This window comes from Erythranthe guttata, chromosome 4 (assembly GCF_056151865.1).
Source record: "Erythranthe guttata isolate IM_541 chromosome 4, IM_541, whole genome shotgun sequence".
NCBI lineage: Eukaryota > Viridiplantae > Streptophyta > Magnoliopsida > Lamiales > Phrymaceae > Erythranthe > Erythranthe guttata.
In genome coordinates, this window is record NC_142536.1 from 14,570,918 (window position 1) to 14,597,257 (window position 26,340).

At 34.6% G+C, this 26,340-nt stretch overlaps 5 protein-coding genes across 5 annotated transcripts; all 5 read left to right on the forward strand.

Annotated features, from left to right (window-relative positions):
• The first annotated feature begins 383 nt into the window (after positions 1-383).
• LOC148771217 (putative late blight resistance protein homolog R1A-3) lies at positions 384-1,913 on the forward strand. The gene is made up of 2 exons (XM_088817541.1): positions 384-470; positions 1,254-1,913. The coding sequence occupies exons 1-2, from the start codon at positions 384-386 to the stop codon at positions 1,911-1,913; spliced, it is 747 nt and encodes a 248-aa protein (XP_088673667.1).
• On the forward strand, positions 1,496-3,806 carry LOC105973296 (putative late blight resistance protein homolog R1B-8). The gene has a single exon (XM_088817668.1). It carries the CDS (start codon positions 2,050-2,052, stop codon positions 3,508-3,510), a length of 1,461 nt encoding a protein of 486 aa, XP_088673794.1. The 5' UTR covers positions 1,496-2,049; the 3' UTR covers positions 3,511-3,806.
• Positions 3,807-5,445: 1,639 nt separating this feature from the next.
• On the forward strand, positions 5,446-8,538 carry LOC105973591 (putative late blight resistance protein homolog R1A-10). Its single transcript, XM_088816955.1, has one exon. It carries the CDS (start codon positions 5,670-5,672, stop codon positions 8,382-8,384), a length of 2,715 nt encoding a protein of 904 aa, XP_088673081.1. The 5' UTR covers positions 5,446-5,669; the 3' UTR covers positions 8,385-8,538.
• Positions 8,539-11,516: 2,978 nt separating this feature from the next.
• LOC105973295 (putative late blight resistance protein homolog R1C-3) lies at positions 11,517-13,203 on the forward strand. Its single transcript, XM_012998316.2, has one exon. The coding sequence runs from the start codon at positions 11,607-11,609 to the stop codon at positions 12,993-12,995; it is 1,389 nt and encodes a 462-aa protein (XP_012853770.2). The 5' UTR covers positions 11,517-11,606; the 3' UTR covers positions 12,996-13,203.
• Positions 13,204-21,306: 8,103 nt separating this feature from the next.
• LOC105973581 (putative late blight resistance protein homolog R1B-16) lies at positions 21,307-23,953 on the forward strand. Its single transcript, XM_012998614.2, is given in 3 exon segments — positions 21,307-21,904; positions 21,906-22,287; positions 22,290-23,953. Coding segments are annotated over 3 exon segments (2,340 nt in total). The 5' UTR covers positions 21,307-21,430; the 3' UTR covers positions 23,774-23,953.
• The last annotated feature ends 2,387 nt before the right edge of the window (positions 23,954-26,340 follow it).

The window sequence follows — 26,340 nt, forward strand, 5'->3', positions numbered from 1 at the left end:
ATGGGTGCGCGAACATGTATTATTTTTTTGTGTGGATTCCACCGAACAAGGAGTTCTACCAAGAAACGGAGAATGGCAAAAACGCATTATTTGAGCACTTATCTTTCGAAGTTTCAATTTTTAGGAGCAGGATATACAAAGTAAGAAACATGGCGAAAGTCGCGAGGCCTAGCTACCAAACTAACTGTATGAACAAATTCTTAATTCCTTGGTACTCTCCTGGATTCTATTTCCAAAAAAATATGTTAATAAATTTTTAATCTAAAGATTTAGTAATTCCCAAACAGAGATATATAAACAAAAGAATAGTTTAACCCAATTATAACTCCAACCACCGATCATGACCAAGTAGATTGATGCATAAGCCTAGCTTTAGGGCATACATGGGGCATTTTTTAGGCCGGTCGGAGCTGCCGTTTGCCAGAGTTAGGAATGCAGATGAAGGTCTGCTGCAAGTGTCACAGACTGCGGTGGTGGTCATGATGTAGCACATATGATTTATGGAGAGAAAGATATTGGCCTTTCTTGTTGATAAGCCATTTTTTCTTGTATTTCTGTTTTAACAACATCCGTTGCACCGTGTTAAAATCCCTTTCTTTTCTTTGTTGTGTGAAAAATAGAAGTCACGTGAGTAACATGTGTAGTTTCCGTTAACTTAACAGAAAAACTAGACGGTGGATCACTTTTGTTAAAAAATGGCATCATTAGGGACGACTATTGTAACTCAAAAATGTTTAAGGACAATATCGAATCAGTCAATAAAGTTTGAGGACGAAAAATGTAATTTTCCCTATTTTATGTAACCAGAATTTGTAAAATGGAGAAATATTATAGGGTAAATTACACACACACCCTTGAGGTATACTTAAATAACTGTAAGGTCCCTATGGTATCGATAATTACACTCACCCCCCTGAAACATAGTTATAAACTCTAATGGGATAATGCATTGGATACATTATTACGATAGAGTTCTAACGGACTATTGATTTCAGGAAGTGGTGGAGACGACAAAGAGTTATGGGTGATTTAAGTAATATTTCGGGAGGCATGTCACCTCATTACTCCCCATAACTCTATGTTATCTCCACCACTAGCTAAAAGTAATAGTCCATTAGAACCCTATCGGAATAATCTATCCAATGCATTATCCCGTTAGAGTTTCTAACTACGTTTCAGGGGGTGATTGTAATTATCGATACCATAGGGACCTTACAGTTATTTAAGCATACCTCAGGGGTATTTAAGCATAGGAACTAAAGCAAGAGATTGATTCCTTCAACGAAGAAATCAAGAAGATGGAGGACGAGTACATCAACTTGCCGTGCCAAGAGTATGATGCCGTTTCATCAACGATTGGTTGTCGCGGAAAAAAATCGAAAATGATTGGACTTTCCGATCAATTTCAAGAAATCCAAACGCGGCTTTTAGATCCAACGGGACCTTGTTACCACACGCTTGTTGGAATGGCGGGCATTGGTAAGACCACTCTTGCTACACAGCTCTTTGAAGATCCGTTGATTGTGACTCATTTCGATTGTCGTGCTTTTGTCACCGTAGGCCAGAAATATCAGTTAAAAGATATTCTTATTGGTATTTTAGCTCAAGTGAATCCCGAGATTGACAAAACGAGGAAATTGGATGATTTGAAAAAAATGATTTACCAAAATTTAAAGGGTAAAACATACCTCGTTGTGTTGGATGATGTGTGGACGACGCAAGTTTGGAATGACTTGAGAAGGTTGTTTCCGTACAAAAAAAGTGGATTTCGAGTCTTCATGACAACTAGGCTACAAAATATGATTGTTTATAGTAGTGACGATTACAAAATCCGGTTACTGAACAAAGAAGAAAGTTGGGATCTTCTTTGTCAGAAGGTGTTTGTTGAGTGGGCTATGCCCTTCTCATCTTGAGAAAGCTGGAAAGAAGATTGCTGAAAATTGTGAAGGTCTTCCTCTTCTAATCATTACTGTTGCCAATATCTTATCCGAAGCTGACAAGACGCCAGAGTACTGGAGGAAAGCAGCAGATAGAGACAATTCCGTTTTCATGGATGCGAATGATCAAATTATGTCAAAGGTACTATTTTCGAGCTATGAATACTTGCCTCAACATTTAAAAGCATGCTTTCTATATATGGGAATTTTCCCACAAAACTATGAGATTACCCGTTCCAAGCTCATCAATTTATGGAGCGCTGAGGGATTTCTCGAACACTCGGCTATGCAATGTTTGGAGGAGCTTGTGACGAAAAGCCTTGTTATGGTGCACAAGAAGAGCTTACATTCTCCTTATAGATCACCAATTCATCAAATCAAAACTTGCGGTCTCCATTCTGTATTTTGGCATTTGTGTAGCAAAGAAGCTGAGAAGAACAATTTTTTCCATGTCGTAAATGGTATAGCAGAGGCTGTGGAACACGAACGCCGATTGTGCGTCCACAAAAATATTCATTTTGTAATTAATAAAGAAGTGTATAAGTCGATAGCATCCGTTTCGCGCACACGCTCACTCCTATGTTTTGGTCCATATCACAAATACCCGGTACCTATTAGTTTGGAGTATTTAAGGTTGTTGAGGGTATTTGATGCACTTACAATCCGTATGTACGAGTTCCCAATGGAAATACTGAAACTAGTTCAGCTGAGGTACCTTGCCCTCACTTACGATGGAAACATCCCTTCTTCTATATCAAAACTTCGAAACCTTCAGTTCTTGATTATCCTTCGACATTTAAGCATCATTAATTCTTGTAAGGATTTATCCTATTTGCCTATAGAAATATGGGAAATGCAAGAGCTAAAGCATCTCCAGATAACGGGGAGTAATCTCCCGGATCCTTGTGGGGCCCTCTTGCCAAATCTCGTAACACTTTTAGATGTGAGTCCCCGTTGTTGTACTAAAGAACTTCTAGAAAGAATCCCTCTTCTATCAAAGCTAAGGATTCGATTCGATTTGTCGGTTGATGCTAATGAATCATCGAATCACTTACTAGATTTTATCTCTCGTGTCAGTTTAAGTTCACTCAAATGTGTCGTTCTAAATCCTATACCGAGGTGCGAGTTTGTTGTTCTGCCACAGGCTCCAATTGTTACAAATTTCGATTCGCGTGTTGTGAAGTTGAGTTTGAGTGGGTTTGGATATCCGTGGGAAGATATGAGCACGATTTCTTCAATGTGGAGTCTTCAAGTGCTGAAACTGAGACGCTATGCCTTTCGAGGACCGAAATGGGAGACTCGAGACAGGGCGTTTAAATCACTAAAGGTTCTTGTGATCGAAGACTCTGATCTGATGCAATGGACGGTTGGGATTAAAACCTTTCGATGCCTCGAGCATCTGACCATGAGACGCTGCCATAGACTAGAAATGATCCCTTCGAGTTTTGGTGAAATTTTTGGTCTGAGCATCAAACTGGTTGACCGCAACCCTTTGGTTGTGGCTTGTGCACAAGAGATGGACGGGAAAAGAAAACGAAAGTTCCTTAGTGTCTCGACGTCAATTCATCGTTGACAGCCTGTAAATAATAATGTGTGATTGTATTGATGAACATATGTTAATCTTTGGCTGACATTCATATATGCCATGGGCTATTATTAACAGTGGTCTTAGATGTTAGTATGTTGTGTTGGCTAAATAAAACTGTTCTTACTATTATCTTTATGTAGATGTTTTCTTCAAATTTAGTTTGATTGAAATTGGGTGGAGAGCACCAAGACATAACTAGTTCAGTGTGGAGCTCTTGTAATAGTTTTTTCTGCAATATGTTTAATTAATTGTTTCGGTAAATTAGAAATACTTTTGTGCAAGATTATATATACCATACGAAGAAAATATAATTAATGTAACTCACTATTTTATATTTATTTGAATTTGTTTGTAGATGTGTTGTGTGACATCTAAAACAAATGGGAAAATTAGTGAAAATCCCCGGTTTTGAAATTGCACTGACTAGGTCCAACTTTTGGAAATAATTAATGATAGAGATTAAATTCTGAGCGGATCAGCCGATATTTAATATAAATCGGATTCCACTAATTTTTTGACATGTGGTACTCTTAAGTGTGAACTTTTAATAAATCACGGTATTATAATTATTATAATTAGGGTTAGAGGGGTTACGGATTATGATGGGTTTTTTTTTTTTTTTCTCCAATTATTAGAATCATAATTATATTTTTATTTGAAACATCCACTTGTCAACCATCCTATGACATCCGATTTTCGTATTATAACAGGTCATCCGGTCTAAATTTGCACCATTAATAATAACCCCCTTCTTTAAATATTTTTTTGCAAAATAATTAAAAGATGGTCGATTCTCCAACAATAGATTGTTGAGAGTAATGTCACGCAACGGTCAACGCAAGAAACGTTATTTGAAACGTTATTTACGATGGCATATTGTTGATCAAGTTAACATGCGGTATCTTGCTCATAAGAAATTCATAGCATCCTCCTCTGTTGTCAAGCTTCCTTCGTCAATAGGCGTCCTCTGGAATTTGCAAACAATAATTATTTGGAGAAACAAGATTAAAGCACCATGTGAAATTTGGGAGATGCGACAACTTAGGCATGTGGATATATATCAACTACACCTTCTCAATCCTCCTCAGAGTGGTGACTAAAGACAAGACAGGATGAAAAGTGTTTTGCAAAATCTACAAATACTTACGATTTATCGTGCTAGATTTCGTGTGGAGCGAGGAGGTTTGTAAGAGAGACCTCAATGTCAGGAAATTGAACATAGAGTATAATAAACACTCGAAAAGCCCAAATGACTAGTCGCTCCACAATATTAGCAAGTACTTGCATAAACTTGAATCACTTACGTGCTTTTCATATGGTCTGGATAATGCTTTGCAGAAGCTAACATTCCCAAGTTCGTTCAAGAAGTAGCACTTACGTTGAGACTGTGAATCAGGTTTTGTAGAACCTACACTAGTTTTACATCATTAATATTAATCTACCGTTAACAAACATCCTTATGTATATGTGCTTAGTTGATAATTATTATATATATATATATATATATATATATATATATATATATATATATATATATATATATATAATTTAAAACCACGTAGTGTCTTTCATCAGGTGTGGGATCTCATAAGGCTCGTGAAATAATCCCCATATTTATAATTGACACATTCAAAGAGGAGAGTGAGAAAGTTTTCACTTTAGCAGTCGTGTGGGAGTTGGGCCTTTTTTAAAGCCTACTGAAAGGCCTTTTAATTGTCCTCTTAAATGGGTCTAAGTGGACATACTAGTCTTGGTATCTTTTAGTTGATTCGATGTGAAAAAGATAATAATTTATTTTTTCTTGCACCATTCATTTCAATTTAAATGTTATTAGTTATAAATAATAATGTTTAATTAATATAGAAATATTGAAGAAATTATATGAGGCAAATAATGTTCAAGTGTGAACTCTAGTTGCAGAGACCAATAAATTTTGTCTACAACCACTCGTTAAATATCATTTCATATGGTTGACTTGACTCTTTTGTCACACGCATCCTTACTAATCATAAGAACAGTTGTTCCAGACCAGTTCAATGGAATTTTTGTGATCTGTTGACACAGAGAGAGAGAGAGAGAGAGAGAGAGAGAGAGAGAGAGAGAGAGAGAGAGAGAGAGAGAGAGAGAGAGAGAGAGAGAGAGAGATGGCTTATGCTGCTGTGAGTTCTCTTCAGCAGACAATTGAGCGCCTTTTAACTTCTTCACATATTTCGATTGTTCAAAATTCCGGCACACATGCCATAGAACTTCTATACAAGGAGGCTCGTTCTTTACACGAAACTCTAGAAGGATTCAACACAAAGAAGAGCATCATGAACATGAAGAGGGTGAAAATTTTGGAGGGAGAAATCATGGATGCAGTATGTGAGTTTGAAGATGTAGTTGAATCCCATGTCTTGAATCAGTTTCCTTCACAATCCGAACAAAGCATCGCCGAAGACGAGATTCGTTCTCCGTTGTTATTCTCCGTGGACCTGCAGGAACTAATACGGGAAATCGGTTCCTTCATCAAAGTGGTTAACAAGATGAACGAAGCCTACATTCACGAGTTATCCAACCCTTTGCCCGAAGAAGAACATAATCGTGTTATCCCGTCAAGAATTGATTTTAGTGGAAATGAGTCAAAGATGGTCGGATTATCTAATCAGTTTATCCAAATCAAACATTTGTTTGTGACAAACTATTCGCTCCGTCCACGGATTATTGTCTCGCTCTATGGTATGGCGGGAATTGGTAAGACTACTCTAGCCAAGAAACTCTTCCAAGATCCGTTTATTTTGGGTACGTTTGAAAGACGTGCGTTTGTCACCATTGGCCCGAAATATCTGTTGGAAGGACTCTTGCTTGATATTCTAATACAAGTGAGTCCCGACTCGGAAATGATTATTATCGATGGAGAATTATTGTCCGAGTTGAAAAGGATGGTGTTCGAGAGTTTAAAGGATCGGAGATACTTGATTGTGTTGGATGATGTATGGGAAGCAAAGCTCTGTTGCGACTTGGTGAACGTATTTCCAGCTGGCGGTATTCGAGGCAGAGTCTTGGTGACAACAAGGTTACATGAAGTAGCTCAAATTGCATACAAGAATTGTGAATATAGATTACCCTTCCTAAATAAGAAAGAAAGTTGGGATCTTCTTCGTGACAAGGTGTTTGGTGAAGAATATCCGTGCTCTTACGAACTCGAGAAAGCTGGAAAGAAGATTGCCGAGCATTGTGAAGGCCTTCCTCTTACAATCGTCACTGTTGCTGATATCCTATCCAAAGCCGACAAGAATCCAGAGTACTTAAACGAGGTAGCTGCCAATAAGAAGCATTCGGTTTTCGTAGATGCATATGATCAAATGTCAGAGGTATTATATCCAAGCTATGACTACTTAGATCAACATTTTAAAGCATGCTTCCTCTACGCCGGAGCTTTCCCTCAGAATTATTGGATACATTATAATGACATCTCAAACTTGTGGAGCGCTGAAGGATTTCTCGATTCAGCTGAACAATTTCGTGAAAGAATTAATTACATGGAACTGGCTGGGACTTTCGCAGAGGCTAGTAATTATTATATGTATGAGCTTTTTTCCAGCAGTGTTCTTATGTTGGACAAGGAAGAAGTCGGTTGTCGCCTCCACTCATCGTTTTGGTATTTGTGTAACAAAGAAGCTACCAAGAGAAGGTTTTTCTATGCCTTAAATGGTTCTGGCGATGGTTTAGCAGAACAAGGTATAAAAATTAAAAACCAACGGCGATTGTGCATCCGAAATAGCATCTTATTTGCCATGAAAGATGTGTACAACTCAATGGCATCCGTTTCTATGGTGCGTTCTCTCTTATGTAGTGGTCCATATAATCAATATCCTGTGCCAATATGTTTGGAACCTTTAAGGCTGCTCAGGGTATTTCACGCTCTTACAATCAGATTCTACGAGTTTCCGATGGAAGTACTGAAATTAGTTCAGGTAAGATACCTTGCCCTGACTTACAACGGAAACCTCCCTGCTTCCATATCCAAACTCTGGAACCTTCAGTGGTTGATTGTCGACCGACACCTAATCATCATAGAATATGCTAAAAAGAGATCGTCGGATATGCCAATGGAGATATGGGATATGAAAGAATTGAAGGATCTTCGAATCATGGGAAGCAACCTATCACATCCTCGTGAAGAATCTTTCTTACCAAACCTCTTAACACTTTATAACGTGAACCCTCAAAGTTGTACCAAAGACGTTTTTGAAAGAATCCCTAATCTAACGAAGTTAGGAATTCAAATCGAATTGGCCCCTGATAGCGTCGATCAACAGGCCTCGAGCTGCTTCGATCATGTTTCCCATCTCCATAAACTAAAAACACTAGAATGCGTCATTGTCAATCCTACCCTCAAGGCTGGGATTGTTGCCCCGCTTGCTCCTCTTTCAGATTTCCCATCAAGTCTTACACTTTTAATTTTGGTTGGTCTAGGATATCCATGGGAAGAAATGAGCAAGATTTCTTCGTTGCCAAATCTTAAAAACCTGGCATTGTTGTGCTATGCCTTTCGAGGCCCAAAGTGGGAAGTTCGTGACAACGAGTTCCAACGCCTTCAATCTCTTACAGTTAAAGACACTGATCTGGAGCAATGGACTTTTCAAAATTATTCGTGCCTCCCAGTGACTAAGTCTCTTAGCATCGCACATTGCTACAAGTTAAAAGAGATCCCTCTCGCATTTGGTAGATATCTTGAACGGGTTGAGCTAGTTGATTGCAACCCTCTTGCAGTGAGATGTGCGGAGGAATTGAAAGACGATTGGGACGGCAAATATGGTGACGAACGTTCGTTAGATCTTTATGTCCATTCTTCATGGGAGGATGTGAATACCTGACTATAGTCGGCTAAATTATTTATTATGTATTTTTCAATGTTTAGTCATTCTTGTTGAAAAACATATACATGTGATTGTGTTTCCTGATCTATATTTGTTGGCTACAAGTTGACGTATAATCAATATTCAAATTGTGATTTTTTTTGTTGGTGCATATTGAAGTTTTCTTTTTTGTACATAATCAGTTTTATTCTTGTACGTAGATAATCGATTGTAAAAAGAAAGAACGTAACTGCAAATGACTATAATTTACTATAGTCATTATGTAGTCGACTATAGTCTACTTTAGTCGATTTCAGTATATTAAACTTATCGGAAAAAAATATTAAAATTAATATTATATATATATATATATATATATATATATATATATATATATATATATATATATATATATATATATATATATATATATATATATATTAAATATATTATGTAAAGAAAGAAAACAAAAATCAGCAAACAATGATACATGCATATCCGAAAAGAGATTAAATTTTGAGCGAATCAGCCGATATTTAATATAAATCGGATTCCACTAATTTTTTGACATTTGGCACTCTTAAGTCTTAACTCTTAATAAATCACGCTATTATAATTAGGGTTAGAGGGGTTACCGGTTATGCTGGGGTTTTCTTTTTTCTTTTTCCAATTATTAGAATCATAATTATATTTTTATTTAAACTATCCACGTTTCAATCATCCTATGGCATCCGATTTTCCTATTAAAACAGGCCATCCGGTCTAAATTTGCACCCATCCGAAAATGATAATACAGATGGTGAAAATGTTCAATACCGTTAGGCAAAATTTTATGTGAAATAGTTTTGGAATAATAAAAGCGAAGGGTATCTATAAGGATGAAATAAGTTTGGGTTTAGCTCCATTAAATTAAGGGAAAATTACAAAAAATCCTCTGAGGTAAGATCTATTTACAAAAATATCCTTCATGTTTGCGTACTTACCAAAATCCCCCTTTGACAAGTGTTTGACCGTTTAAATTTACATAAAATGTGTTTTCTCCATTTTACCATCTACTATTTGAAAAAAAAAAAGTACGGTAAATTACGAGAACCCCCCCTGAGATGTAGTCCAATTACAAAAATCCCCCATATTTGCTTGATTACAAAAATCACCCAAGGTATGTTGTCTTCTCACACAGGCCTCTACGTTGTTACTTTTGACGAAAAAATATAATATATTGACAATTACCCGAATATCCCTTGGAAGAAAGAAGAAAAAGCGATAACTTCTCTGATCGCATTGGGTTGCAATAATAGGAATAGTAGTAATAGGAATAATAGTAGTAATAATAATAATAATAATAATAATAATAATAATAATAATAATAATAATAATAATAATAATAATAATAATAATAATAATAATAATAATAATAATAATAATAATAATAATAATAATAATAATAATAATAATAATAATAATAATAATAATAATAATAATAATAATAATAATAATAATAATAATAATAATAATAATAATAATAATAATAATAATAATAATAATAATAATAATAATAATAATAATAATAATAATAATAATAATAATAATAATAATAATAATAATAATAATAATAATAATAATAATAATAATAATAATAATAATAATAATAATAATAATAATAATAATAATAATAATAATAATAATAATAATAATAATAATAATAATAATAATAATAATAATAATAATATATAATAATAATAATAATAATAATAATAATAATAATAATAATAATAATAATAATAATAATAATAATAATAATAATAATAATAATAATAATAATAATAATAATAATAATAATAATAATAATAATAATAATAATAATAATAATAATAATAATAATAATAATAATAATAATAATAATAATAATAATAATAATAATAATAATAATAATAATAATAATAATAATAATAATAATAATAATAATAATAATAATAATAATAATAATAATAATAATAATAATAATAATAATAATAATAATAAAATAATAATAATAATAATAATAATAATAATAATAATAATAATAATAATAATAATAATAATAATAATAATAATAATAATAATAATAATAATAATAATAATAATAATAATAATAATAATAATAATAATAATAATAATAATAATAATAATAATAATAATAATAATAATAATAATAATAATAATAATAATAATAATAATAATAATAATAATAATAATAATAATAATAATAATAATAATAATAATAATAATAATAATAATAATAATAATAATAATAATAATAATAATAATAATAATAATAATAATAATAATAATAATAATAATAATAATAATAATAATAATAATAATAATAATAATAATAATAATAATAATAATAATAATAATAATAATAATAATAATAATAATAATAATAATAATAATAATAATAATAATAATAATAATAATAATAATAATAATAATAATAATAATAATAATAATAATAATAATAATAATAATAATAATAATAATAATAATAATAATAATAATAATAATAATAATAATAATAATAATAATAATAATAATAATAATAATAATAATAATAATAATAACAATAACATTCACTTATTATGCAGCATTTCGATATTCGTGCTTCGGCAACAATATCCCAAAGGTATAATGTGAGAGAAATTCTCTTACAACTTTTTTGTTCCCAAAGTAAATCGCGCAGTGAAATGGATAAGGAAACAAACGAGCAAATAGGTGAACAGTTGTACAAAAGGATGTGGGGACGGAGATATTTGATTGTAATGGACGACATTTGGAGTGTCGAAGCTTGGGAAACGGTAAAACGTTTCTTCCCAAACAACGACAATGGAAGTCGAATTGTTGTAACTACAAGGATATCGAATTGTTGTAACTCTCTGTCCCTTGAGATGACTTTTCTAGACGAGGATCAAAGTTGGAAACTATTTTGCGAGAAGGCATTTGGTCAAGTACTAGCTAGGTTGCCCTCCTAAACTAGAATATATTGGAAAGGAGATTGTTAAAAAATGCAAAGGACTTCCCCTTTCGATTGTCGTGATTGGTGGGCTTCTTGGGAAGTCCCCTATGATGCAAGAATATTAATACTGGAAAAATATTGAAAAAGATTTGATCTCAATCTTGAATTCAGGAGATGATTGCTCGAGTATCTTATCTTTGAGTTACACTCACTTGTCTGTTCATCTTAAACCATGCTTTCTTTACATGGGAATCTTTCCAGAAGATCATATAATTCGTGTCTCTCATATGATCAAACTTTGGGTCGCTGAAGGATTTATAAAACCAAATAAATCCCAAAGCTTGGAAGAGATTGCCCGAGGCTACATGAACGATCTCATTGACATGAATCTCATTTTAAAACATAGTTTGGGATCAAATGGAAAAATTCAATATTGTAAGATCCATGATCTTTTGAGAGACTTATGTCTAAAGGTAGCTCAAAAGGACAAGTTTGTTTGTATGATGAACGACATTCCACAAGGCGTGGATATGGAGCGTCCCACTATTACGAATAACCGTACTTTGGTGACACACACAGTTTGGGGTATACCTACGCGTAGCATTAGAATGTTGAGAGTTATTGTTGTGTTTGGCAAACTTTGGACGACCAAGAAAATCTTAATTCAAGATGCTTTCGCTCAAGTTAACTTACGGTATCTTGACTATGAATGCTTTATTTATGGCAAGATTCCTAGCTCAATAACCATGCTATGGAATGTGCAAAACCTATATATTAAAGGGCTGAGAGAGGGCGCTGATGCACCATCCGAAATTTGGGAGATGCGACAACTTAGGCATGTGCATATCATTCCGTTGGTCCTTCCTGATCCTCCTCCGAGTGAACAAAAAGACGACTCTGTTTTGCTTAATAATCTTCAGACACTCAAGAATGTAAATAACTTGAGATTCAGTGTGGAAGTTTGTAAGAGAGTCCTCAATGTCAAGACATTGAGCATACAATATAATAAGTTCGCGAAGAGGTTCAAGGACAACTGCCTATACACCTGCTGCCGCTTACAAAAACTTGAATCACTCAAGTTCCAATACCCTCGAGAGCATGACGCACTGCAGGAGCTCACTTTCTCGAGTTCGCTGAAGAAGTTATATTTAAGATGTTGCACGATCAAGTGGGAAGATTTGACAATTATCGGCTCGTTGCCACATCTTGAGGTCCTCAAACTCCGACTCAGTCCAAACACCGCGGGACACGTGTGGAATCCTATTGAGGGAGAATTCCTTCGCCTGAAATTCCTGTTTATAGAATGTATTTATCTAGTTAACTGGAATGCAGACAGCTCCCATTTTCCGGTTCTGGAGAAACTTGTTCTTGAACAAATGGAGAAGTTGGAGGAAATCCCTTTGGATATTGGAGAAATACCAGCACTCGGAGCTATTAGCTTGAAGAGCTGCAGCGAATCATCGGCTATTTCGGCAGTGAAAATAGCGGAGGAACGAGAAAATGGCGGGAACGAGGGCCTTCAACTACAAGTTGAGTTCTTTTACAAGGCACAAATGGAGAGTTTCTTGGAGAAGATGGAACGAGAGAGCCTCAAAATCAATAACCTCGAACTCAAGCTCACATCTAACTGGTAAATTAAAGATAATGAATACTAATGATATATTATTGGTTGTATCGTTTTCCATTGTTTCTCTAAATCTTTTGTTTCACAATATCTTATGCGACTATTTATTAGTGGAGGAGTACGTTTGATTTAGGGCAAATTTTACTTTTCCCCTTTACTTTGGCTTTGTATCATTTTACTCCCTTTTACTCCCGATTGCATTGATTTGCCCCCTTGAACTTGAAAAATTGTCTCAATGTGACCCTAGCGGTTAGTTGTCAGACATTTAACACTAACACCGTATGGTCTAAGCTCTGAAATTACAAAAACGCTACCCATCCCTGTTTAAATAATTATTAAAAAAAACAAAAAAAAAAGAAAAAGAAAAAGAAAATTAAGGAAAAAAATTAAAAACAAAGCATAGTCCACGACAGCAACCACAATTTATTTATGTATATTTTTTTTATAATCCCCTATTAGCGTCGTTGCACGCGTAATCAAATCCCAGTGACACCTCGAGCTCGCCGCAGGCTTAAGAGTGGTGCCGCGCCGTTTCCCAGAAACCTCGAATACGCTGCCTCCAAGCTACTCTTAGCCCCGTTCCACCTCCACTACGCCGATGTTCATTATGTGGCCGGTGTGCGTTGGTGATGTAGAAGTTGTCGTTCTCCAAACACCCCTCAACGGAGTCCCGGTGGCAAAAATTGCAATGACCCAATCGTTAAGAAGTCTTAAATTTCAATTGGTTCCTCTAGGTGGAAAAGAAAGAAATCTAATAAACAAAAAGTGGACTTTTCATTTAAGTCCCTAAAAGTGATGGCAATTTCATATACACCACAAAAAGGCAGGAAACGGGTTTTGGAGCCAACAAAGAAAGGTTCTTAAAAAAAAAAAAAACTCAAGTACTTCAAGTCTCGTCTCACTTTTACTCGATATGGTTCTTTGCTGAGACTGGAAGTGGGAGCATTTGTAGACATAGAAATTTGAAATAAATCACCAATTAATAATCCAATCAATTTGTTAGAATTTATTTCGTGCAGATATAAATTATTTGTGTCAGATTCAGTTTTTCGTTACTGTTGCGTGAAGTGTTGCAACAGTTCGTGAAACAGTTCGTAAAAACAGAAATAAACGAGACACAAATTTTAATGTGGTTCGGATACAACTGTACCCTACATCCACGGGGACCTGCAAATAAAATTTACTAATTTTTAGTTTTACGAATACAATATTAGGACTTAATCAAAATACAAAGACTCCCTCTTTGTTGACGCCGTTCTTGTATACTATGCTGAATTATAAATCTTCAATTTGCAGCACGTCCCTTGCTCCGCACGGTTGAACTCCCTTCAACGCTGAATCCCTCAGTCGGCGGATCGATCTCCTCCCGAGATCTGTTTAAGCCCCTCTCCCGAAGAACCGATCTTCTTTTTGTATAGAAGAAGCAAACTTGTGATACTCCTTGAATCTTGGTGTCTTCACCACAAAGCCTTGAAGCCGGTATATGTTCTATGAAAATCACGTATCACGATGGAGCAATAAAAACAAGAGCAAATAATAATTTCTCTGTGAATTTTTCTCTCGATAAAAAAGACGCTTGAAGAGCGACACAGAAAAGAGAAAATCTTTCTCTCCAAAAAAGCCGCACATCACTAACGTGTATTTGCTCCACTTTTATAAGCCTGATAAAGAATCCTACAAGAGTCCAATTCAAAATACGTATCAGGCATATTAGGATATAAATCTTATCAAAAGATATTAACTCCTATTCAAACACTAATTCCCAAATAAAATAATATCACAATTAATGACAACATATAAACCAATGGAAACCACTTCTTCCTTTTTCAATAAAAAAACACACGGCAGTTTATATGGCAACATGAAGACTTGTTGCCCAAGACTTTGAGAATAATTAGACTCCAATTTTGATTCTAACAATAGGAGACCTGCACACAAGAAAGTCTTGGGTTAAAATAAGAATAACTCTTTAGAAGAATAATTCCTATTATAAATCAATTAATGACAAATTAAAAGAATTAAAAGCTACAAGGACTCTTCCCTTCTTTAGCTCACGGTATATGAAAACTTGTGGCACAAGTTTTATTAATTCTCGTACAATTAGAATCCATAGGATTCTAACAATCTCCCCCTTTGTCGTTTATTGATTATAATCATTTTCTCCCGCTGAGTAAAAAACCTGAAAATAAAACAATCAGATGATTAGACCGAAGCAAATAAAACAAAAGATCATCATCAACTCTTTTCAACAACAAGAGTGGCATCAACTGCTGCAACAGTAAGTGCCACAGTTTCAGCAACTGTTCCCACAGTAGTGGCTTCGGCAGGTGGTTCACAACGGAGTCAGCTCCCCCTGCATGTGTATCTCCCTCTGTGAATGATCCTTAGGCAGCTCCTCTTGTAAATGCATTCATTCTTCCCCTTTGGTTACTCGGATTGATAGACTTGGAAGGCGGTGGATGACAACGTGGTAAATTATCCACGTGATAAGAGATTCAGCAAATAACATCGGCATTAGCTCCTTCTTTTATATTCTTGTGAAGCTCTGGAGAAATCAAACAAGGAAACCAATTAATGACAATTACCACAATAATAATAAAAAGATGAAATTCCTTCTATTTTGGATAGACACGTTCAGGTGATTAATATGGAGAGATAATTTATTTCTTCTCAAATTATCTAATGAGATAACTAAGACAAATATGTTCCTCATATTAATACACATCTCCATAGAATTCCACTTGGTATTGTGGACTTAGAATCCCACCGAGATTCTAACACTCTCCCCCTTTGGCATTGATTGGTCAGAACATTTACTCCCCCTAAATATATGATATATGCATGAACAAGGGTCAGCAAATTCAAAATAACTTCTGCAAATATAAACTGTTGCAACAGTTTATCAAACAGTTCAGAGAAAGTTAGTGGTTTGAACTCAACAAATAAAGAACAACAGAAAATATGCAGTAGCATAATCAACTTCCCTTTACAATGAATTCATCCGTATTTGTCATGTATTTCTGCACTATTCCAACAACTGTATGATGCATTGTCTCAACAGTTGTCTGAACTCCCTCTGCATTCATGCACTGTTCCAGCAACTGTCTGATGCACTGTCGCAACAGTTGTCGGTACTCTCCCTGTGTTCATGCCATCGTTGCTATTCTTTTCTCCCCCTTTCTGGGCAATCACCATGCATAGATAAATCAACATGGACTAATGATCTCGATGTGACGAGCAACCTGTTCAAACACTTAACAAAGAGATCAAACGTAGAGAGAATGTTGAAAGTAAGTAAGAAGAGTCACCAAACATAACGAGCACATAAAATCACAACCTCATAAACTCAATACCACATGATAATTGTAATGCGAAAATCAAGGATAGTGATATCAAATCCAACATTAAATAACAAAGACTACAGACTTTGCCAAACTTCATAAGAAACGTGGAGATGAGAGGAGTAAACTCAATAGATCCGGCTGCAACAAAAGATTAAATTTAACCGGCACATAAACAAAAATCCCGTCTTTTTTTTTTTTTTTTTTTTTTTTAAATAATGCCTAATGCAAAAAAAGAAGTAAACATGAGAAATAAATATGAGTGAAGAGACATATGTGAATAGGATACTGCATGGACAAACAAAACATATGGGATCTATCTTCACATTCACGATAAGCGCAATCCCCAAAAATCCGACTGTCAATGCAACCAACAAACTTAATAATCCCAAGTCAAACACAAAGATGCTCTTATTAGGTAGCGTACACACACGTCTAATGGTAGCTTTTTCTCATGAAAAACAGAGCAAATAAAAGGAACGAGATTATGGTGGTCGTGCAATGTGTAGTCCCCTGGGCTTTCTAATTGAGCTTTGTAGTAAGTGTTCGGTCAAGTGGTTTACTGGCTCGACTCAACTAGGCTTCGAACTATTCACTGACCATATATATATAATTTATATTGGCCGTGCAATGTGTAGTCCCCTGGGCTTTCTAATTGAGCCTTGTAGCGAGCTTTCGGCCACGTGATTTACTGGCTCGACTCAAAAAGGCTTCGAACTATTCACTGACCAAATGGTTGTAGATATATATATTAGTAACAGTAGTTCAAGAGTAGCTTTCACTCATTAAAAGAGGCAGCTTTTCCCTATAAAAACATCCAACCATGACAAGACTATTCAGAGAAATAAATAAGTTGGAGCCTTTTAAGTAATCATTTTGGGAATTGGTGAAGTTCTACCCCACAAAATTTAGAAATACACGAAGTATCAAATTCACATTTGTCTCAATCATATGCAGTATGCTTAATGAGGTCCTATATGAGATGCAAAAACATATGAAGTGTCCTACCACTAAAAGTTGCAAGTCTGGACACACAGACTGTTGCAACAGTTCATGCAACTGCATCAGATTAAACAACATAAATTCCCAGCGATTTTCGCAAGGAATCAAATTTCTGTGCATCAAGGGTTTTTGCAAAAGCATCAGTTAATTCATTCTCCGTTGCAACATAATCAATTGAGACAACCCCCTTTTCGACCAAGCCCCTTATGAAACAATGACAGATATCAGTAAGCTTAGTTCTCGAATGCTGAATTGGATTCATAAACTTATTTTTCGCATTCAAATTATCACAATTCAGATTACCAAGTTTTTTATTCCCAAAACTAGCTTTGTCACCAGAACTGTTGGAACAGTTAGTACTATCATGACATGAGTTTAAAGAAGTAATGGCAGATAAACAATTAAGATCAGACTTCTTTACCCAGATTTTTTGTTGAGTTTTATTCACTAAATCAACCTTTATCTTGGGTTTTTGAGACGACACAAAAGTGTGATCAATTTTGGCGGAAAGTGGTGAGCGGGCCATTATTCTTTTAACTAATTTCAAGTACTTAAAACACCTAGGTCGTATATGACCAGGAGCATGACAAAAATGACAGGTAGGGACAAAACGTTTTCTTTGAGATAACTGAGTTGATGCAACTGTCGCAACAGTTTGTGAAACAGTGGATTGTTTAACAAAATTGATTTTTCTTTTTTGATCTTCTTTCTGTTTCAATGCATCATTAGATAGCTGATTACCCCCTATACCTATACGACAGTAGTTCGGCTGATTTTTGTTCAAAATTTCATTCAAAGTTACTCTACCAGTATTTAATTTTGAAATAGAATCTTGGGTTTTAGCAAATTTGGCCTTCAAATTATCTGTTTCTCTACTAGCAGAAATAACATTTTGTTCAAGAGTAGAAATTCTTACCTTCAATACTTTGTTTTCCTCAATTAGGACAAGCTTCTCTTTTTCTAAAAATTTATTCGACTCGCATACCTGAAGAAATTTTTCGTACATCCTTTCATAGCACTCCTTTAATTCTTCCAAGGATGACACGTCATCATCGCTGTTGTTTTCTGAATCCCAATCATCACCTGCAAGATTTAACGGAGTTAATATTTTATCAGATATTGAATGTAACTTATCATACCTAAGTTCTGTCTTAACAGTCTGTTCAACTGTTGCAACAGTTTCAGCGACAGTCTGTTTGCACTCGTTTATCTGAGTAGTTCCTTCGTAGGCTTCTTGTAGAACATCCCATGCCTCCTTTGCTGATTTGCACATTGATATCAATTTGAATTGGTCTTCATCGATACAACTCAAGATAGCATTGGTTGCCTTGGAATTATAATCTGCGATTCGTACTTCTTCATCACTCCACTTCTCTTTTGGGGTTTGAATGATCTCGTGTGACTCATTCATTGAGGTAGGAGGTGTCCAACCAATTAGAATCGCGCGCCAGGCCCATTCATCGATAGATTTGATGAACATTTTCATCCTTATTTTCCAATCAGAGTAGTTCAATTCACCCAAGAGAGGTGGTAGGAATGCGCCTTCACGATGATTATTCATGTCTGCACAAAAAAATAAAAAAAATTAAATCCCAAAATCTCACTAAGTGTATCTAGTGACAGGCTCTTGATGCCAATTGTTAGAATTTATTTCGTGCAGATATAAATTATTTGTGTCAGATTCAGTTTTTCGTTACTGTTGCGTGAAGTGTTGCAACAGTTCGTGAAACAGTTCGTAAAAACAGAAATAAACGAGACACAAATTTTAATGTGGTTCGGATACAACTGTACCCTACATCCACGGGGACCTGCAAATAAAATTTACTAATTTTTAGTTTTACGAATACAATATTAGGACTTAATCAAAATACAAAGACTCCCTCTTTGTTGACGCCGTTCTTGTATACTATGCTGAATTATAAATCTTCAATTTGCAGCACGTCCCTTGCTCCGCACGGTTGAACTCCCTTCAACGCTGAATCCCTCAGTCGGCGGATCGATCTCCTCCCGAGATCTGTTTAAGCCCCTCTCCCGAAGAACCGATCTTCTTTTTGTATAGAAGAAGCAAACTTGTGATACTCCTTGAATCTTGGTGTCTTCACCACAAAGCCTTGAAGCCGGTATATGTTCTATGAAAATCACGTATCACGATGGAGCAATAAAAACGAGAGCAAATAATAATTTCTCTGTGAATTTTTCTCTCGATAAAAAAGACGCTTGAAGAGCGACACAGAAAAGAGAAAATCTTTCTCTCCAAAAAAGCCGCACATCACTAACGTGTATTTGCTCCACTTTTATAAGCCTGATAAAGAATCCTACAAGAGTCCAATTCAAAATACGTATCAGGCATATTAGGATATAAATCTTATCAAAAGATATTAACTCCTATTCAAACACTAATTCCCAAATAAAATAATATCACAATTAATGACAACATATAAACCAATGGAAACCACTTCTTCCTTTTTCAATAAAAAAACACACGGCAGTTTATATGGCAACATGAAGACTTGTTGCCCAAGACTTTGAGAATAATTAGACTCCAATTTTGATTCTAACAATAGGAGACCTGCACACAAGAAAGTCTTGGGTTAAAATAAGAATAACTCTTTAGAAGAATAATTCCTATTATAAATCAATTAATGACAAATTAAAAGAATTAAAAGCTACAAGGACTCTTCCCTTCTTTAGCTCACGGTATATGAAAACTTGTGGCACAAGTTTTATTAATTCTCGTACAATTAGAATCCATAGGATTCTAACACAATTGATTATTAAATTGAATCTCACTCAAAGTCCAGAATATATTTGGACTTTACAAATGACCGGCCCATCCTACAAGTCAAGAAACCCTAGCTCGTGGCTATAAAAAGATGGCTTCGGTGCATCTAAAAATCCGACGACACATATCGAGCCATCAGGCTCACGTCTCGAGCCTCCGCCTCGAATTCATAACATATTTGAATTCGAGGTGTTCGTTATAGGAAATCACTCGTTTGATTCAAGAACAAGCTTTTAAGCCCTTCAATCAAATCTAGAATAGAAAAAAAATACCAGAGGAATTCACGGAGATTGTAATCCGCTTTCGTTTGATTGTAAATTATTTGTTCCCAATTTTCTTGTCTCGTATTTTTATTATATTTTGCAGACTCGAAAATTTGTGGTTTACACCTCCCATCTGAAATATAAATATCAAAACTTCAAAACCTTGAGTTCTTGATTATCCTTCAACATTTAAGCATCATTAATTCCTGTAAGGATTTGTACTATTTGCCAATAGAAACATGGGAAATGCAAGAGCTATACCATCTCCGGATCATGGGGAGTAATCTCCGCGGTCCTTGTGGGGCCATCTTACCAAACCTCGTAACACTTTTAGATGTAAATCCCCATTGTTATACCAAAGAGCTTCCAGCAAGAATCCCCGTCCAAGAAAGTTAGGAATTCTATTTGATTATGCGCGTGATGTCGCTGAGTCATCAAACTGGTTTTCAAATTACTTATATATAGTTTTAAGGGTGAATTGACTAGAAAATTACTTATATATAAATTGGAACGGATTTTCAAATTACTTATATATAGTTTTACATATAAAAAAATGAAGGATAAATTATATAAATACATAATAATTTTAATATTATAAATAATAACTTTGGAAAAATCCATATTTTTAAATAGATTCATACATTAAATTGTATAAAAAACAAATTGGAATTTTTGAAAAAAATCGACTTAGTTTAACGAAATAATTGAGTTTTGAATAAATTAATTTTGGGTAAATCCCTTTTGTTACAGAAAACATTCATCAAATCCTCCTATCTTACAAAAAGATACTTGCATGTAAAAATAGCGGATGTGCCTCAAAGTTACAAGGAACTAAATTTCCAAATCTTGTGAAAATAAGATAATCAAAATCCCCTTTTACATATGTGTATACAAATAATTATATGTGGAGGTCAGAATCTTTTAACCCGCAGTCGAATCTCATGTCGTCGACCAAATTCAACCCGCAGGCCATCGTCTACGGAAAGTAGTAAAAGATATCAGAAAAAAGGTTGCTAAGATCGTGCGCTCAAAGAAAGTTGTGAAAGATGAAATTGCCATGCTTGATCTCCAGATGGTAATAGAAGACATGGATTCTATCAAGAAAAAAGTTTTGGAGTTCAAAGATGAAATTGGATCCAACGAACATGATATGCAGCCCACACCAACTACTTCATCAAGTACACCTCTTATTACCACCGGCAAGAATACTATGGTCGGTTTTGAGGAACACTTGTTTCAACTTTTGGACAAGCTCACCGGCCAGCAATCTAACCGACAAGTCATTCCAATCGTAGGCATGGGAGGCATTGGTAAGACTACTCTCGCCCAAAATGCTTATGAGGATCCACTTATTGTGCAACATTTTGATATTCGTACCTGGGTCACAGTATCTCAAAAGTATAATGTCAAACAACTTCTCTCAAGGCAAAGTTGTGAAACTGATGAGCATTTATTAGGGCAAGAGTTACATAAAATGCTATGGGGTCGGAGATATTTGATTGTAATTGATGATATTTGGAGTATTGAAGCCTGGGGGCTGGGAGGAGGTAAGTCGTTTCTTTCCAGACAACAATAATGGAAGTCGAATTGCTATGACTACGAGGATATCGAATGTGGCTACTCACTTCGACTCTTTGTTGTTTGAGTTGAGTTTTCTAGATGAGAATCAAAGTTGGGACCTATTTTGCCGAAAAACATTTGGTGAGGCCGGTTGCCCTTCTGAGCTAGAGGATATCGGAAAGGAGATTGTTAAAAAATGCAAAGGACTTCCCCTTGCGATTTCTGTGATTGGTGGTCTTCTTGGAAGCTCCAATAAAACACAAAAATACTGGAAAAATATTTCAAAAGACTTAATCTCAATTTTGAACTCCGAAAAGGATGAGAATTGCTTGAGTATATTATCTTTGAGTTACAACCTCATCTTAAACCATGTTTTCTTTACATAGGAATTTTTCCAGAAGACGATGTGATTCGTGTCTCTCGACTGATCGAACTTTGGGTGGCTGAAGGATTTATAAAATCGAACGAATCACAAAGCTTGGAAGAGATTGCACAAGGTTACGTAAATGATCTCATTGACAGAAATCTCATTTTGAAGCATAAGTCGGGATCGGATGGAAGAATTAAATTTTGCAAGATTCATGATCTTTTGCGAGACTTAAGTTTAAAGGTAGCTCAGAAAGACGAGTTTATCTGTGTGATGGAAAACATCCAACGAGGAACAGAAAGGGGGCGTCGTATTGTATGCAATGAGAAAATTGTGCAACCAGAGTATCATGAATCTCGTGTTATTGATACTTTGCAATTGGCATCAGTCACCCGTAGTTTGATAAGCAACATAAATAGTCGATTGTCTAACAATAGATTGCTGAGAGTAATGTCGTTCAACGATGAACCCGATGAAAACTATTTACGCTGGCATATTATTGATAAAGTTAACATGCGGTATCTTACTTATAACAAACCCATATCATCCGCTCCTGTCAAGCTTCCTTCATCAATGGGCGTCCTCTGGAATTTGCAAACAATATATATTGAAAGGCACATGGAAGCACCATCTGAAATTTGGAAGATGCGACAACTTAGGCATGTGACTATATGGGGGCTACACCTTCATGATCCTCCCTCTAAGAGTCGTGGCCAACAAGATGTGTTTGTTCTGCAAAATCTACAGACACTTAAGAGTGTAGAAAACTTTGTGTGGAGCGAGGAGGCTTGTAAGAGAGTCGTCAATGTCAGGAAGTTGTCTATACATTATGATGATGACTCGAAATGGTCAAGAAAAGACTATTCGCTCTACACTATTGGTAAGTACTTGCATAAACTTGAATCACTTCAGTACTCGTCGTTACGCCCGGGTAATGTGTTGCAGAAGCTCACATTCCCAAGTTCGCTCAAGAAGTTGAATTTGCGAAATTGTATGATTCACTTGGAAGGTTTAACAGTGATTGGTTCGTTACCCAATCTTGAAGTTTTGAAACTCAGTCGGCTTTCGACCAAAGAACCGGCGGTGTGGAATCCTGTTGAGGGGGAATTCCTTCGCCTGAAGTTCCTCTTAATATTAGTTATCAATCTGGTTAGCTGGAATGCAGACAGCTCTCATTTTCCAGTTTTGGAGAAACTTGTTCTTGTATGTTTGGAAAAATTGGAGGAAATCCCGTTAGATATTGGAGAAATACCGACACTTGGACTTATCCAAGTGAATTACTGTAGTGAGCCTGTGGCCATTTCAGCTATGAAAATAGCGGAGGAACAAGAGAACAACGGTAACGAAGAACTTCAAGTTCGAGTTGTGTTCGATAGAAAGGAAAAATTGGAGAGTTTTCAGGAAAAGATGAAACAATCAGAAGATGATGACATCAACTTCACTAGAAATAATTTTCATGTGGGGAGATTCTAGGACTTCTAGTTTCCAATAAGTAGATCACATGAACGTCACATAGGTTTTTTTCTCTTTCTTATTTTTCTATTTTATTACGTCCCAGGTCATCAGGAAATTAAATTTACCATTGCGAATAGTATCATGTATATTTGAGTTTTCTTTTTTAGGAAATCACAATAAAAGACATGTGTGTTTTAATTTACCATTGCGAATAGGTACGATATGTATTTTTTTATTTTTTATTTTATTTTCTAGAGAGTAAGTTGTTAAAATAATTTGGTTTGGTGGGTCCTCGATAATTGATTTCACAATGAATATAGAAGTTTTGTTGGTCTCTGCCACTATGAAAACAAGCAACAAAATTAAATATATCTCAGGAATTTAATTTAAAAAAAAAAAATCGTAAAACATATTTAAAAATAGGGCAAAAAATTTACTTCATCCCTAACAGCTTGAGTTTTGCATTAAACCCCCCTATCATAAAAAAGAGACTACCACATACCCCCCTATGAGATGCTTCATCCGGTGAAAGCTGGTAAAAAATGTCGGATTTTTTTGCACCATAGATCTATACAAATAACTACACACTAAGTACACATACACATGTGTGTATTATTATGTGTATATCAATGGTGCAGGATCATCCGATGTATTTCACCAGGTAAAGCATCTACAAAAGCGGTGTGATACTATTCGATACATATCTATTTTACATTTGGTTTGATTTGGTGTTAAATCAAATTCTTAACTACATAGGTGAAAGGGTTAATTTCATTTGGACCCCTCTTATAACCAAATTATAGATCACTATCCTCTTAAATGAAAATTTACTCTGACTTAATTTTGCATGTAGCCAAAGGGATTTTGTAAAATGGTAGTTTTACCTTACTTTATAATCTACTATAAAGCAGCACGTGTGTTGTACGTGATTATGTATGATTTTACTTATTATATAAATTTATAAATTTAAGTAATTGAAGTTAGGTATTATATTTTACAAAATAAAAATAAAAATTAATATATACAATGAAATACATACAAAATATAATGTTCTAATTATGTATCTATATGAATGACCAAACAGAGCAATTTTCATCACAGAGTATTATTGTACTTCAGATTTGCTTTGTGCAAGCCTGGAATCCACCTCTCACCAAGTGATAAGGTTTTCTCTCTTTTCAACTTGTGGTTAATGTGAGTTAGACCATCTGAATTAAACTGAGTTGCACTAATTAATTAGATTTTTCATTTGATTAGAGTAACTCGTTCAAAATTTAAGCTGCATAATTGACATTTTCTTTTAGAGACTTAACCCCGTGGTTACAAGCTTCTGTACGTAGATGTTTTTTTCTGTGCTTGTAATATCAGCATATAACTTTCTTGTGGTTGATAGAGGTATAATTTATTGGTTTTTCTGTCAAACTAATTAACCGTGCATGTCAAACTTCAAGGGGGTTATCTGCGACAATTACAAAAAAAATTAAGCACAAGGGAGTCATCTTGTAAAAATTTAGTATTTTGATGTTTGACGCGCACAGTTATTTTTAACGAAAAAACTAACAGAAGCTACTCCAACATCACAAGGGGGTTATGTGCTGAGACGTCATGTGCAAAAGTTTATAAGCATAGGTGATCAAGTGCTATTTATCCTTCCTTTTCTCCACACACACATATATATATATATATATATATATATATATATATATATATATATATATATATATATATATATATATATATATATATATATATATTCGGTGTTGATTAGACAAGTTGAGTTAGACTTGTTATTCAGGTTCACTTCAAATTTTTTACCGAAATTTTTTAGGGTAAATTACAAAACTCTCCTTGGACCATGACTTCAAGTATTCGTAATTACCAAAATTCCCTATAACTAACGGTTATAGTTTTTAATATAAATATGTATAATGTCTACACAGCCATTAACTTAAATAAAATAAAATAAAATAAAATCACCAAAATTCAGACATGTTTAAACTACTAAATTGTCTCTCAAGTATCAATAATTACTTAAAAAAACCATAAAATTTATTTACATCTAACAATATCCCATTAGAGATTAAATTCTGAGCGGATCAGTCGATATTTAATATAGATCGGATTCCATTAATTTTTTGACACGTGGCATTCTTAAGTTTTAACTCTTAATAAATTACGCTGATTAATTAGGGTTAGAGAGGTTACGAGTTCTACTCGGATTTTCTTTTTTTCTTTCCAATTATTAGAATCCTAATTATATTTTTATTTAAACTATTCATGTGTCAATCATCATATGGCATCCGATTTTCTTATTAAAACAGGCCATCCGGTCTAAATTTGCACCCATCCCATTATATGCTTAATCCAGCAACCCCTTGCGTATTCCGGTGCCGACATTGGTGAGAGCGTTCGGTGAATTTTTGGCGATCTCCAACGTCATATATTATCGTTCTAACAAAAAAATTTAGTGACATTATTTTGGAATAAATGCCGAGATTTTTGATTTAATCTATTGAAGAAAATAAGTAGAGTAAGGCGGTGGAGATCAATTTTAAAGGATTGATTAATATCAAGATCAATTTGTC

What these genes read in the sequence shown, in the direction of transcription:
- LOC148771217 (XM_088817541.1), top strand. Translation starts at nt 384, where the DNA reads ATGGGGCATTTTTTAGGCCGGTCGGAGCTGCCGTTTGCCAGAGTTAGG. An exon ending in TGCAAGTGTCACAGACTGCG is followed by an intron (nt 471 to 1,253) that starts GTGGTGGTCATG and finishes ATTTAAGCATAG; the next exon opens with GAACTAAAGCAAGAGATTGA.
- LOC105973296 (XM_088817668.1), top strand. Translation starts at nt 2,050, where the DNA reads ATGGATGCGAATGATCAAATTATGTCAAAGGTACTATTTTCGAGCTAT.
- LOC105973591 (XM_088816955.1), top strand. Translation starts at nt 5,670, where the DNA reads ATGGCTTATGCTGCTGTGAGTTCTCTTCAGCAGACAATTGAGCGCCTT.
- LOC105973295 (XM_012998316.2), top strand. Translation starts at nt 11,607, where the DNA reads ATGGGAATCTTTCCAGAAGATCATATAATTCGTGTCTCTCATATGATC.